We start from the raw sequence: 15,426 nt of genomic DNA, 5'->3' as shown, positions 1-15,426 counted from the left end.
TTATGCTCTTGGTTTCACTTCCCATGTGACTTCCGCTCTTGTGACAACATTTCCCTGGACAGAAAATACACACTATCAGATAGGGTGTTTTATGCAGGCAAAAAATTACATTAGAAAATGACTCACAATGCCACTAGAACCCCCAGGACGCGCAAAGAGAAGGAAATCCTTTTCAGGTTGTTTTTTCTCATTCTCAACCTGTCTCCTTGCTCGGATCACCTGGAGGAGAAATTATTCTTATTATTTTTTTTTACCATTCTCTTGCAATGATTGGTCTGAAATTTCAATCCATTTCAGAAGGCCTGCGTGCGATCAGTGCTTTTTGGACATTGATCCAGCCTTCACAACAGGCTTTTAGCCCCAGCTGTTTGTCTGCTTGGGGGTTGTCATGGAGACTTACCTGTAGGGGGTTGGATTTCTTATCGTTGCTAAGGAGGGAAAAGGAACCAACGCGAGATTTCCGTTTGTTCTTCTTCTTATTTGCTGCTTGAGCCAAGTGTCGTCTGGATCTGTCAGCCTGGGGGGAGATTTGGGGGGTGTTGACATAACAATGGGATTTTTGGACGAAAACTCCCGCACTTGCCAGAAGCTATTCCATCTTTTCCTCTCTAAAAATGCCATTAATACTAGTATTGTGTTTACAGGACTTGTCCATTAAAGTCGTATATCGTCTTCGAAAAATCTCATCCGGTTAGATTTGAAAAAATATACGTATCCGCTGCCATACTTGTACCGTAAAGTATAAATATTTTATTCTTCCAAATTGTGTACTTGTACTCTATGTAAATTGTCAATAGAGTACGTTAAAAATCCAAATTAGTGGTAGAATTTGTGTGGTTGTTGTAATGTTACAAACAGTAGTTGAGTTGTGAAACATAAAAAAAGTCACGTTCTCAGTAACTATGGAAGAGCATTTCTAGTGATTAACAAGAACATATCTACAGTCCTCTTATGGGTACACGGTCGATTGGTCGCCGGTCTTTTGGTCGCCCGGAAGGTTATTGATAATTACCATTTAAATCGTTGCTCAAATTCCCTAAATACAAACTGCAAATTACTATTTAGTCATACTTAATGCCCTATTCATTATTAGGCTAAAGAAAAGCTCCAAATTTCCCAGACTTTTATTGTTTTTTGTTGGAGAACTTGTTAAGACCCTGACATAGCTTCTTAAAGGGACAACGCATGTACATACAAACTCTTATACACTCACATGTCGGCTCAGTGAAACTGCTCATGGCCATTGTTGGCTTTTATTGATGCGTAGACCGTGTTGTTTTACCTTGTTTTGTCGCCGGTCTTTTGGTCGTCGGTCTTTTGGTCGCCGGTCTTTTGGTCGCCCGTTGTTGCGGTCCGGGCGACCAAAAGACCGGCGACCAAAAGACCGGCGACCAAAAGACCGGCGACCAAAAGATGGCGACCAATCGACCGCACACGCCTCTTAAGTGTTTTAAAAATATGTGTTTAGAATTTGTGCCAAAGTTTGACTGACATGGAATGTAAACAGGCAGCCGTGTCGGATTTATTAAGAAATACACAAAAAGATGAGTGTGAATTTGATGCAGGGATTTTTTTGTTACATTTAAAACAATGTCATTATATTCATTCATTTTCCTAGCTGTTTACCCTTTACAAGGGTGGCAAAAATCTTTAAGAAAGTCAAATTTGAGCATATGAATGGGTGTGATGGGAGGAAACTAAAATCCCAGATATCTAGCAGATATGATGTCAAGGCATTTTGTGCAAAGAGCCCATTAGACAAAAACACAGTTTCCAAACCATTTCTGTAATTTATGATTTACCTGGATGAAACTGTTGGGAAAGCCCTTGACAGAGATTGCTCCAGGAAGGTTAGTGTGACCTAAGTGGGCGTGGCCCCTCCTCTCCAACTGTCTTTTATGCCTGAGTGGAACCTTTAAGAGAAAAGAGTCAGTCATTATCGCCATTAAGAACCAAAATGATTGTGTGTGTGAGACATGGGCAGGTTTTTTTGCAGGGGTGCAGATATACACAAAGTAATCTTTCCCGCAGTTTTACTACCCGGAATGACAACCCAATTTAAATCAGAATTTGCATTCCTTGGTTTTATTAACAGACCTGACACTATGCATGCAGTCAAATGGTCATAAACATGCTTTCCTGCATTTCTCATTGATCTGAACATAAACAAGGACAATTTATCGATCCTGCCTGTGTGCCATAACTAATGGGCTGTCAGCATGAAGGAAACAGCTTTCCGATTTAGACTTTGCGGCGAGTCTCTTATACTAAAACTGCAAGTTCTTGCCTATCTTTAATTCATTTTTTAGAGCTGAATAACCATAGTATATTTCTTCTTTTGATATCACTTCACTGCCTCTAACCTGAGATCAAATACAAATAAAACACTGGCCATTTGCTTATTAGCAGGACTAATGTGATTACTTCAACTCCATTTCATGTGGGCCGGATCATTTTAGATATAATATTTAGATTTTTTTTTTTTAATTGGATTAAAAGAATTGGATCAAAAGCCCTAAATAGTCAGTTTTTATAGATATAAAGCAATGTTTATTTGAGATTTTTATTTTTTTAGTAATGGAAAATTTCTGTTAATCATGTTTTTCATTTCAAATGGAAACAAAATATAATTTTTAATTAAGTTCAATATTAAAGTGGAAAACGGAAAATATCTATATGTTTATTTTTAGATCTTACAAAAAGCGCTTTGAACTAAAAACACAAAAGAAATAAAATTGGATTGAAAATATTGCAATGATTGATTTTAAAAAGGGGAAAATCAGGAAATGTTATCTATAATCATTTGAATTTGATCCTAAAACAGAAAGTCAGCACTCATGATTTACTTTCTCGGGCCGCACAAAATGATGCAGCGGGCCAGATTTGGCCCCTGGGCCGCCCCTTTGACACCTGTGCTCTAGACCACCTCTGTCAAAGTGGCGGCCCGGGGGCCAAATCTGGCCCGCCGCATCATTTTGTGTGGCCCGGGAAAGTAAATCATGCGTGCCGACTTTCTGTTTTAGGATCAAATTAAAATGAAGAGTTTAGATGAATATTAAATTTCCTGATTTTCCCCCTTTTAAATCAATAATTGTAATTTTTTAATCATTTTTTTCTGTGTTTTTAGTTCAAAAATCATTTTGTAAAATATAAAAATATAAAAAAAGCAAAAATAAACATTGTTTTAGATCTATAAAAAACTAAATATTCAGGGCTTTTAATCCAGTTATTTTAATCAATTTATGAAAAAAATTCTAAATATTATATCTAAAATGGTCCGGCCCACGTGAAATCAAGTTGACGTTAAAGCGGCCCGCGAACCAAACCGAGTCTGACACCCTTGCATTGATTGTATCCATTTCATATCACTTTTTCTCCATGTGGATATTTGGCACTAACACATGCATCATGTCATTCTGTGTTCCTAAAGAGCCATGAAGCCAGATTGCTCATCTGGGCTCCTCCATGTTTCCATGGTCACACGGCTATGACTTTATTACACTGCAACATGTATCACTGATCTGATCTCAATAGCCTCGAATAAAAAAAACGATGGAGCTATTTTGAATTTCATAGTACATGGCAGATTAAAATCAGCAACCAGGCTGCACTTAATTTCATTTTCCTTCTTTCACAGCTGCTGCCTTCCTCACAAAATAGGGCTTTTCCTTAGAGCACTACTTGTGTGCAATCAGATGCTTCTAAAAAATGGACATACCTGTTTTTCATGAACAGGCATCAGTTGCTGCAGGCTCTGATCACCTGTCTGAGAATAGAATGAGAAATTCAATATGACATGGTAAATGATAATTTAATATAGTAATATTATGTAACAATAATTACATAATCATTTTCACAGAATAATATAAAAAGTGAACTTCATTTCACAATAAAATGACATAATTGCTTGACTTTTCAATATTAACCCTTGGTAGGGCACTCATTTAACCTTTTGGCTGCCATTGACAGTGTTGGCTGTCCAATGCATTTTGACTGGGAGGGTTACAATGAGCTTATGGTATGTAATATTACACAACATTTTATATAACTTATAAAATTAGAATTACAACTTGGTATGTGGACATTACTTTTAATATATATGTAATGATGTTAATTATAACCATTTTGAGGTGGCTAGAAAAAAAACCCTCACAAAAGTGTCATAATACCACCTCAACAATGGAAATTTATTGGAGCATATTCGTCAAGATGGTATTTTTTTAGTGTTGCGTTTAGTTTAGAGCACAGGTGTCAAAGTGGCGGCCCGGGGGCCAAATCTGGCCCGCCGCATCATTTTGTGTGGCCCGAGAAAGTAAATCATGAGTGCCGACTTTCTGTTTTAGGATCAAATTAAAATGATAGATATAAATGTATATTATATTTCCTTATTGTCCCCCTTTTAAATCAATAACTGTTATTTTTTAATCATTTTTTTCTGTTTTTAGTTCAAAAATCATTTAGTAAAATCTAAAAATACCAAAAAAATATTTTCTATTTTCCACTTTAATATGGAACATAATGATTAAAAGAGATTTTCCCTTACTAAGAAAAAAAGCTCAAATAAACCATTTTTTTAGATCTATAAAAAACGGAATATTCAGGACTTTTGATCCTGATTTTCCCCCTTTTAAATCAATAATTGTAATTTTTTTTAATCCATTTTTTCTGTGTTTTTAGTTCAAAAATCATTTTGTAAAATCAAAAAATATATTTAAAAAAGCCAAAAATAAACATTGTTTTAGATCTATAAAAACTGAATTTTCAGGCATTTTAATCCAGTTCTTTTAATCCATTTATATATATATTTTTTAAATATTATATCTAAAATGGTCCGGCCCATGTGAAATCAAGTTGACGTTAAAGCGGCACTGATTGTATCCATTTCTTATCACTTTTTCTCCATGTGGATATTTGGCACAGACACATGAGTTAAGTATGCATCTTTTCCCCATATGACCATTTCTTCATCCTTTTAGCAGGCTCAAATCCACCATGTCGCATTCTGCTACGTGCATTATGAGTCAGAGCGCAAAAACGCCTTTTTCAGTTTCATTGCATTTTACATCCCAATGACTTTTGAGGGAGCCGATTTAAATTGACGTTACGTCATACCTTATGTTATTCTGCCTGGAGCAAGTGCATTAGTACTGCAATATTCAAAGCTGTAACTGCTAATATAATAAGCAGAAAAGTGCACGCTATGTTTCACAAACTTCCCTAGATAGAACAAAGTTTTTCCCCAATGAAAATTCCGTGGGGGAAACTATTCTATTCTGTATAATCCATAGTCCAGATGAGGAAGATTATTATGGACAAAACATTTCGATTTTCCGCAGAAAAACGCTTAACCACACGTTTGAAGTCAAACAGCCTGCGGCCACATGAAACAAAAACAAAGGAGCACAGAAGGATTTTTGTTCCACACTGGATTTATTTTGGGTGTTTTGGGTATTATGGCTGCAAAAACCATTACAATGAGATGCTGTTGCAGTCAGGCAATCTAATTATATGTCATTGCTGTTCAGGGTTATTTTGTCTACTGCAATCTTGAAGCACATTTGACCGCTGCTGTCATACACATACAGACACAGAGCTGCCTCTTTCCAGAGAGACACAGTTCAAAACATAACAAAAAAACAACATGAATAGTGAGAAGTAAGATGCATGGTCAATCGGAATTTTTTTCTGCAGGATTTTGAATTGTGTCTGGATGCATTCCTTGAAATTGAAGAGCATTTATGAGGTGATACTGCATCTTAGAGTATCTGGCACGCAATATATGGGTTGCACAATTGATGTTTTGGATGAAACTGACTACCCAAAAAAAGTCTCCTTCAAATTTTAAACCACGGATTTGTTCATCTTTTTTAAAATAAATTTTGAATCTTAAACATTCCATGAGTTATTTCCTTTAGAAATGACATTCATTCAATTTCTGAACCGCTTTATCCTCACCAGGGTCTTGGGGGGGTGCTGGAGCCTATCCTAGCTGACTTTGGGCCAGAGGCAGGGGACACCCTGACCAGCCAATCGCAGGGAACGTGGAGACGCTCATACCTAGGGCTAATTTAGTGTCCAATCAGCCTACTATGCATGTTTTTGGAATGTGGGAGGAAACTGGAGTATAGGTGGACCGACCTGGATTTGAACCCAGGACTCCCATTGTGAGGCCGACGCGCTGCAATCATTGACATGTATTGTTTTACTTTACCCTGAACCAGGGGCGGCCAACACGTGGCTCTCGAGCCGCATGCGGCTCCCAGACAAAATAAATGCGGCACTTTGCTTCTTACTGTATTTTGTATATACTATGGCTCTTTGCCTTGCTTCATGTTTCTCTTATTTTCATTCTCTCAATTCACAGGGCCCATTAAAAACAATAATACATTTTATTTACGAAATAATTTGGCAGATTGTTTTTTCTTTATGCTGCTGATGTAAGGTGTGGCTCTTTGACTCTCACAGTTTAAGATATTGGCTCTTTTAACTTGACCGACCTGGATTTGAACCCAGGTCCCCAGAGCTGTGAGGCCGACGCGCTAACCACTCGAGCCGCTGGGGCGCAATGACATACTCCATGTATTTAATATTTTTATCGTAACACATTAAGTATTAAGTAGTTGTGTGCAGTAATACAAGAGTCAACCATTCCAATATCTTTTATCACCTTAATATTTAGAATATATCAATATACAACAGTTACTAACCTTTGCTCTGAATCCAATAAAAAAGGGAATTAAGATGATTCTAAATGACCTATTTCAGATCACATGATTTAATATATTTTGTATTATGTCGATTTAGCATTTTAAACTTCATTTTCATTGGAATAACTTCCTTGGCTGTGCCCCTTGTTTTAAGAAAGTTAAATTCAGACCATAATTTCGATATGCATCAGTCAAGCGTGCAGTGAATTATTAGATTTTTTTCGACAGAAGTGTTTCTTGAATTTAGCTTCAAGTACACTTTGATGATGAAAGATCTTGACAGTTCTCCCAACTGGACATCATCTATTAGAAGAAGAGTCCTACCTGCTCCTCGGCCGTCTGTGCTTTGGCGCGCAGATCGGCCAGGCTTCCTCCAGAGCAGTCAAGCGCATGACACAGCAGGCTCGCCTGCAGGCAGAGCAAACACAGCCACACAGTAAAGCCCATGATCCAGTCTGGAAGTCGAGTGTTCCCAGCCTCTGTCAGCTCCTCTCATTTATACTCTCGGCTCCTCTAATGAGGACCAGATGCGAGGAAACATGCGTCCATGCCAGCTTCGTACAGACATGCAGCTCACCGCAAGCCAGGCGCTCCATGCCTGCAGCCAATAGCTTGCGGTTGTGCATAAACATGTAAGACATCGTCTATAGCAGACCCACGATGACCACCGTCACCCTTACCGACCTCATCCGACCAAAAGATGAGTTGAAATAGTATTTTCCACTTTGGCTATCAAGTGGGAATGATGCCCAAAACAACAAACTGCGTACAAGGGAAGGGAACTTGTGTTTTAAGAATTTCATTTTTTTGGTCTATGGGTCATTTTTAAGCATACCAGACAACCTATAATATTTTTACAAAGAATTTAGGCTTCTCTAACCCTAAATTTCACAAATAGGAGCCCAAAAAGTTTTCTTGCTTTTAAAATTTGTATTATTATAATTCAGTGTCATACGACTTGAGTTGTAAATGATGCTTTGCAGATTGGTGAGATCTCGAAAAATGTTTGCAAATCTAGAAAATAATGTAAATATGAAATAAATTCGAGACATTGAGCAACAATGTGAACATTTTGCTTTCGTTCTGATAGCTGTTTTAAGTGTTTTTGGCCATGGAATCCAAAACTAGTCTGCTTTTCTTTAATACAACCATTTTTTCTCCAATCTACCTAAAAATCTTTGCAAATCTCGAAAATAATGTAAATATGAAATAAATTTGAGACACTGACAACAATGTGAAAATTTTGCTTTTGTTCTGAGAGCTGTTTTAAGTCCTTTTTGGCCATGGAATCCAAAACTAGTCTGTTTTTCTTTAATACAACCATTTTTTTCTCCACAGTTTACCTACTGCTTATGTTACTACTTTACGTACAAATTTAGCCATATGGGTAGAAAAAAATAATGGTGTGAAATCAGTGGCGGTCCGTGAATTTCCTAGCGACGCCTTCAGCGAAACAATCCAACCCTCAAAAACTATTTTATGACTATAAAACCAGCTTGCAACACAAAAAAAAAATTAAAAATAATCAATAATAACCTCATACAATTGAAATATTATTTAGGAAAATAGCCATATTCTACTCACCAAAAATCATTTTTACCTGTACACAATATCCATCCTCCTTTCTTTCCTCCTCCTTTTCTATCTCCATCGAAGCTAATGCTTAAAGTCGAGCCTATCCTGTCATATTTCTGGCAAACGTTTTTGAAAGTCCGTCTTGAAAATGGCTTTGACAGTAAATCTGCAAACAAATCAATTTCTTCTCCTCCTACCTACAGCCATTGCGGGTTGACAAAACCGCTATTAAATCAACACAACTATATATTTGCTTGTGCAGCTCGCTCCAGATACAGTTTGGTAGCTCTGGCTAGTCCACTCTATCACTAGCCAATCAGTTGGTGAAAGCGTTGACGTATCCCTACGCCTGCGAGAAGGCCTTGGTGTCACCAAATCAAATTCTGATTGGTTAAAGCAAAAGTCTTATCGACGCTTGTTTAATGCAGCAGAGCCTGCAGAACTGAATGTGAAGGCCTTGAGGCAGATTTCTGACCCTGGCAACAAATAATGGCTGAAATGTGAATTGTTAAATGCTTCAATATGAAAGCACACATCTGGAAGCAGTGCAGCCAGGGGGAAAAGCAATGAAAGGAAGCTAACAGACAATTTGGAATTATTTATTAAGTATTCATGGGCAAAATATAATTAACATCAGTCTGTGATTCAGATAGTTCTTAGGCCAGCAGAGAAGGCCTTGAAGGCCCTGACGGCACACCACTGTGTGAAATAAACATTAGTCAAAACTGTTTCTTTCATATTTCATCCATTGTCAAGATTTGACCATTTTTATAAAATAGGCACTTATGTAAAGTGTAGTTTAAAAAAAATATTTTTCTTAAGAATAAAACGGATCCTGCTAGTTCAAAAAAAACTTGACATGGCAAAAGACAACTGACAGCAGATTTGTATTAAAGTCTCACCGTCACCTCAGTGTGTAATTTACTGAGAATAGATTGGACTTCACTGAGCCACAATCTGTAGTCCTTGTCTTTGTAAAATGAACCAAAAAAACCCAAAACACATTTTCCCTTGAACAAATGGACGACTGGCTGAAAATGTTCCAAAAGCAAAAAGTTTTGGCACCCCTGGCTAAACAATTGAAAAAAACCTGGTTCATTTTCATTCCTTAAACTTATGTGAATGAGTTTGCAGCAGGAAGCCCCATAACCATAAAGCGTTAAACTGGTTACAATAAGGAAGCATTTACCTCACCTTATGTGCGAGATTTTTCTTGTTTTTATAATGTTGCCAGCCAGAAAGAATGCATCTCCTGCACCCGGGTCGGCAGTGCATGAATAGGTAGCTTGTCTAAAGGTGTTTTACACAGTGGAAGGAGTGACTCGGTGGGAGAGGAGCCTAATGTCTTCAAGCCTTCAGCACTTAGTCATAGAGGAATTCATTCCTGCTGGTATCGGAAACACATGCTACTTTTGGGATGCAATAGGTTTTCTTTCCTCCCTAGGTTTAGACACTCATACACTTTACTACAGTTTCCAAACATATGAGTGAAAGATGTGGTATTTAACAACCCCCACATTTTCCCAAAAGGACCTAAAAGTTGTGTGAGAACTATTCTCCCAATTCTCAATGTCAAGTCAAGAAGCGAAAGAGAAAAATGACCTTGCGAGCATCGGTTGTTCTTGGCAGTTGAGCCAGAAGGCACTCAGGAGGAAAGATACTCTGTGATTTCACTAAGCGGATTATTTCAGCCGTGTAGCCTGTGTTTGTTTGATATGTTGAAATCAAAGCGACGGGGTTTGCGTTAACAGTGAGTCCATCCTAAGACAAGCCAGTGAAATGTCTTATCAGAAATATTCACTGAAGCACCTAAAGTCATGAAAATCCCCTTCTGTTTCCCCATGTTATTCACCAATGAGTGGCTTTCATTTAGCTGGATGATGCTTTGTGGTTTGCATTGTCTGACGTCAAAACTTGCCTACTCTGACCAAAGATGAGATGACAGGCCAAGTGGGACACAATGATGCGTCCTGTATGTGTTTGTTAAGTTTGGGTAGACGCAACACAGCTGTTTGGCAATGATTTAGGAGACAGGCAGCTGGCTCATAAGAGACATGACTCAAAAAATAATGGATGTTTTGAATTAGTTTAAATATGTTCTTCATTACAAATTATTAATTCCAGACAGACCTTTTCCTCACTTTAGGGACATTTGCAAATGTTTTATGCCTGGTCATTTCTAATGTAGTGAATGACTAAGAGGGGAATTGAGTAATGAATTTGGTCATTTTTAAATGGGTTTTGGTTCCGGTCATTTTATAATAAATGATTTAATTTTATTTAGTATTATTTATTCATTAGCCCTCGGCTACAATCGTACATATTTACTACATACATACATATATGTATATGTATATATGTTTATACTACGTGTGTATACGTGTGTATGTGTGTATATGTATGTGTATGTGTGTATGTATGTATGTATATATATATTTATAAATGTATGTGTGTATGTGTGTGTGTATGTATGTATATATATATGTATATGTATATATGTGTATATATACATATATATATACATACACATATATACATACATATATATACATACATATATATACATACATATATATATATATACATACATATATACATACATATATATATATATACATACACACATATATATATTTACCTATATATATATACATACATATATATATATATATATATATATATATATATATATGTGTTCATTAATATGTGCTGTCCCCTTGTTATTAAAAATACATTTCAGAAACTTTTTATTACAAATATCTTGACTGACTAGTTTTGTTCATAATTGTTGATTCTTGATACTTTATTGTACTTTATCGTTACACTTAAGCATTAGCAAAGTTACTTTAGCCAATTCAGCGTGAACCCTGCCCGTTGTCGACTGGGATAGGCTCCTGCACCCCTGCAATCCTTGTGACTGTTTAGCAGGTCAGATAAGGAATGAATGAATGAGTAGCCACACTAACTGGGGAACACAGATGTCTACTTTATAAAGCAAAATAACTACTAGTACTTTAAAGGTATGTATAGTATGAATATCACATAGATGTCATTCTACCATTGAATAAAAAGAAAATACATTAAATATATAGAAATATATTAATTTTTCGAATACGTAACAGGTATAAAATACCTTCTGGTTCATAAGCCCCCATTCAGAAGATTAAAAAAAATACATTTTTTCAAGTAGTTTGCATGGCAATTACAGTTAGAGCTCTTACATTGTAATGCAAATAATGATATGGTTTAAAGCACCTTGCTCCATGCCATCAGATATGTAATTATATGTTTGGGTTGAAAGGGAAGTCAAATGCATTCACGTTAAAGAGTGCAGCAGCATGATTGCTTGTCATTGAAATAATGGTTGTTTAAACACTTAAAATTACCTTAAATAACACTAAATATCCATGTCTTATATCAGGGGTGTCAGACTCGGGTTGGTTCGCGGGCCGCGCTAACGTCAACTCGATTTCATGTGGGCCGGACCATTTTAGATATAATATTTATATATTTTTTTATGAATGGATTAAAACAACTGGATTATAAGGCCTGAATATTCAGTTTTTTTATAGATCTAAAACAATGTTTATTTTAGCTGTTTTTATATATTTTTAGATTTTACAAAATGGTTTTTGAACTAAAAACACGGAAAAAAATGATTAAAAATTACAATTATTGATTTAAAAGGGGGAAAATCAGGAAATTTAATATACATCTATATTCTTCATTTTAATTTGATCCTAAAACAGAAAGTCGGCACTCATGATTTACTTTCCCGGGCCACACAAAATCATGCGGCGGGCCAGATTTGGCCCCTGGGCCGCCACTTTGACACATGTGCCTTATATCATCAAGTGACAAACACTGCTGCAGCAAAGCATGTCCTTTTCGTGAAAATTCAATTTGATTTGAAGTGAAATGACTGGAGGGGGGTTCTCAATAGCACAGAATGGTTTAAAATAGGATAGGCAAAGCAATCATATGCTGTGAAAGGCCGGAAGTGGGTCATAAGCTGTGGTATTACAACTTGATATAAGAAAGTGAAACACTTTTGGAATTGCGCTGTCTGGGTTCCACGTTTCACATTTTAAAGCGGCTGGAAAATTACAACTACTGTGATGAGACGATAAACCAAGGGTGTCAGACTCGGGTTGGTTCGCGGTGCGCTTTAACGTCAACTTGATTTCACGTGGGCCGGACCATTTTAGATATAATATTTAGATTTTTTTTAAATAAATGGATTAAAAGAACTGGATTAAAATCCCTGAATATTCAGTTTTTTATAGATCTAAAACAATGTTTATTTTAGCTTTTTCTATATATTTTTAGATTTTACAAAATGATTTTTGAACTAAAACACGGAAAAAATTGATTAAAAAATTACAATTATTGACTTAAAAGGGGGAAAATCAGGAAATTTAATATACATCTATATTCTTCATTTTAATTTGATCCTAAAACAGAAAGTCAACACTCATGATTTACTTTCCCGGGCCACACAAAATGATGCGGTGGGCCAGATTTGGCCCCCGGGCCGCCACTTTGACACATGTGCGATAGACTATAAAACAGGGGTCTCCAAATAGGACCTTTAGAGGGTTTCAAAGGTTTGGAGACCCCTGCAATAAAGAATAGTATATTTTTTGGGCTCAGCCAAAATTTGGGAAAAAAGTGTTACTTATTGACTGGAATATATTTTCACTTGTTTGAAATTTAATTCATTTTGAGAGGGATTAAAAAAAACGGGAGCTTCAGTCTTGACTATTAATAGTCTTGCGGATGTGTAAGTCAACCATTGACATGCAGGCCCGAAAAGGTTAATGAAGCAGTGATTTAAGCAATAATCTTCTAATTAAAGCCAATTTGTCTTTCTGAGAATGACGTCACAAGCAAGCGTCACACATGTAGCGTGTCATGGCCTCTCCCTATCTCTCATTGATATCCCATCGTCTCTCAGATTCGGTTACCATGGCAGCAAGCAGTTGTATTCAAACAGTGCCGCTGAAGGCTGGGAGAGCAGGAAGATGCGTGCGGATGAAAACGGGTGAGGTCTCGCTTCCTGTGGTGGCAGTACATGAGGATTATTCCACACTCAGGTGCGCTGAATCATTCTCTTTTTAATGCCTTTAAAACATTTGGATTCCCAACATGCTCTCTTGGGTTGTGTCTTTTTATTTATTAGAGTGGTTTCAGGTCTTAGCATCAGATTCATTGTATTTGGATTGCCCAATTTGTTTTGCAGGCTGCTGTAAAGATCAGTTAACATAAAATGTGAGTGTTGTAAATCCTTGAACACACACATTTGCACTTTTAAACTGTTGCGAAAGAGAAGTAGACAGATTTACTCACTGTTTACGACTCAGAAAGTACGGACAATACCAGTGTTAGGAGTTTGTATGACTAATATAGCCTGAATGGAGAGTAACCACACAATATGCTGTTGGTTTTCCTCATTGGAAGAAAAACAATTAGTAGGAGGTGAGTCAGGCTGGGATTTCTGGCTGAGTGGGAGCTTTTCGCTTCTAACACAATCCAGAAAGGAATTGTACAGTAAAAATCCTATTGTGCAAAAGCTATGTATTTATGTGATATATTTAGATGTGGGTTGACCTCTGATTTCTTCCAAAATTGAGCACTTTTTTAATCAAATGAAATGAAAAGTTAAATTGGCACAACCACCAGTCTTTAAGGATGCCAGTGATTTCTAGGAATTTGATTGTTACACATTTTCACATGAAATATGATTGTTATGAATCATGTATTATACTGCACAAAATATAGGACCTCAAGTCGTTTTTTTTGGCTGACATAGCAGTAAACTCTTGCATAGCAAACCCTCATTTTTCCCCGCAAGTCCACCCATTGAGATAAGAGGTTTGAAAATAAATCCAAAGCTCCTCATCACATTTGTATAATTCTTCTCAATTCCCCAACACTGTAATTGTGTTTCACATAAGTGTTGGCAAGCAGCTAACTTCTAGTTGTGACCTGTGGCTAACTGGCAAAGAAACAAACTACCAATCAAAACAAACAATCACAAAACAAAAGATGTGTCTGCTTGAGATGGCAGGCAGTTTGCCTGACAGCTTCTGATCAGTTACACTATGCCAAAAATAGTCCTAGCCAGCCCTAAAATGGTTGAATTCAGTTCTATTATAAAGAAGCAAATAGTTGAATATTCTACCCTCCCTATGAATAGTTGCAGAGAAGATCATGATGACTCATGGCAAATTATTTTGTGCACTGTTTCCCACACTGTAATGGCCACTCAAGTCAACTTGGAAGCAACAAATAGACACAGTTCTTTTTTCTGTCTTCCTTTTTTGACAATATTGAAGATATGAGGCCAGCCTTAATACGTCCATAGCTCTGGGGTCCTGGGTGCAAATCGAGGTCAGTCCACCTGTGTGGAGTTTGCGGGTACTTGGACGTTTCGTCGAAAGACGTTTGGTCCCCGGACGTTTGGTCGACCGGACGTTTGGTCGAACGGACGTTTGGTCGAACGGACGTTTGGTCGAACGGACGTTTGGTCGAACGGACGTTCGGTCGAACGGACGTTCGGTCGAACGGACGTTCGGTCGAACGGACGTTCGGTCGAACGGACGTTCGGTCGAACGGACGTTCGGTCGAACGGACGTTCGGTCGAACGGACGTTCGGTCGAACGGACGTTCGGTCGAACGGACGTTTGGTCGAACGGACGTTTGGTCGAACGGACGTTTGGTCGCCGGGTTGTTACTGTTTAAACCAGCTCTCAAAATTATAATCATGAGAGAGAGAGTTTAATATCTAAATATCTAATATCAAAATATCAACAGTAAACTCTCGACCAAACGACCGCTCGACCAAACGTCCGGTCGACCAAACGTCCGGTCGACCAAATGTCCGGTCGACCAAACGTCCGGTCGACCAAACGTCCGGTCGACCAAACGTCCGGTCGACCAAACGTCCGGTCGACCAAACGTCCGGTCGACCAAACGTCCGGTCGACCAAACGTCCGGTCGACCAAACGTCTTTCGACAAAACGTCTTTCGACAAAACGCCCGGTCACGGATGTTCTCCCGGGGCCTGCGTGGGTTTTCTCCGGGTACTCCGGTTTCCTCCCACATTCCCAAAACATGCATGGTAGGCTGATTGGACACTCTA

At 37.7% G+C, this 15,426-nt stretch overlaps 1 protein-coding gene across 1 annotated transcript; it reads right to left on the bottom strand.

Annotated features, from left to right (window-relative positions):
- On the bottom strand, positions 1-11,437 carry LOC144092113 (uncharacterized). The gene is made up of 10 exons (XM_077624897.1): positions 11,416-11,437; positions 10,205-10,320; positions 9,885-10,043; positions 9,477-9,572; positions 7,032-7,115; positions 3,719-3,766; positions 1,803-1,913; positions 401-517; positions 127-219; positions 1-54 (listed from the first exon to the last, which is right to left on the bottom strand). The coding sequence occupies exons 1-10, from the start codon at positions 11,435-11,437 to the stop codon at positions 1-3; spliced, it is 900 nt and encodes a 299-aa protein (XP_077481023.1).
- Between the last annotated feature and the right edge of the window lie 3,989 nt (positions 11,438-15,426).

The sequence above is a fragment of the Stigmatopora argus genome, chromosome 17, assembly GCF_051989625.1.
Source record: "Stigmatopora argus isolate UIUO_Sarg chromosome 17, RoL_Sarg_1.0, whole genome shotgun sequence".
Lineage (NCBI taxonomy): Eukaryota > Metazoa > Chordata > Actinopteri > Syngnathiformes > Syngnathidae > Stigmatopora > Stigmatopora argus.
Note: the sequence above shows the minus strand (reverse complement) of the source record. Positions and strands in the feature narration are given on the sequence as shown.

Bases quoted from the DNA above. Each gene is read 5' to 3' on its own strand.
- LOC144092113 (XM_077624897.1), bottom strand. From the start codon at position 11,437: ATGGGGGCTTATGAACCAGAAG. The intron at 3,767-7,031 runs GTAGGACTCTTC...TTCTATTCTCAG, and splicing joins CACAGACGGCCGAGGAGCAG to ACAGGTGATCAGAGCCTGCA. The intron at 518-1,802 runs GTAAATCATAAA...ATCTCCCCCCAG, and splicing joins TTCCCAACAGTTTCATCCAG to GCTGACAGATCCAGACGACA.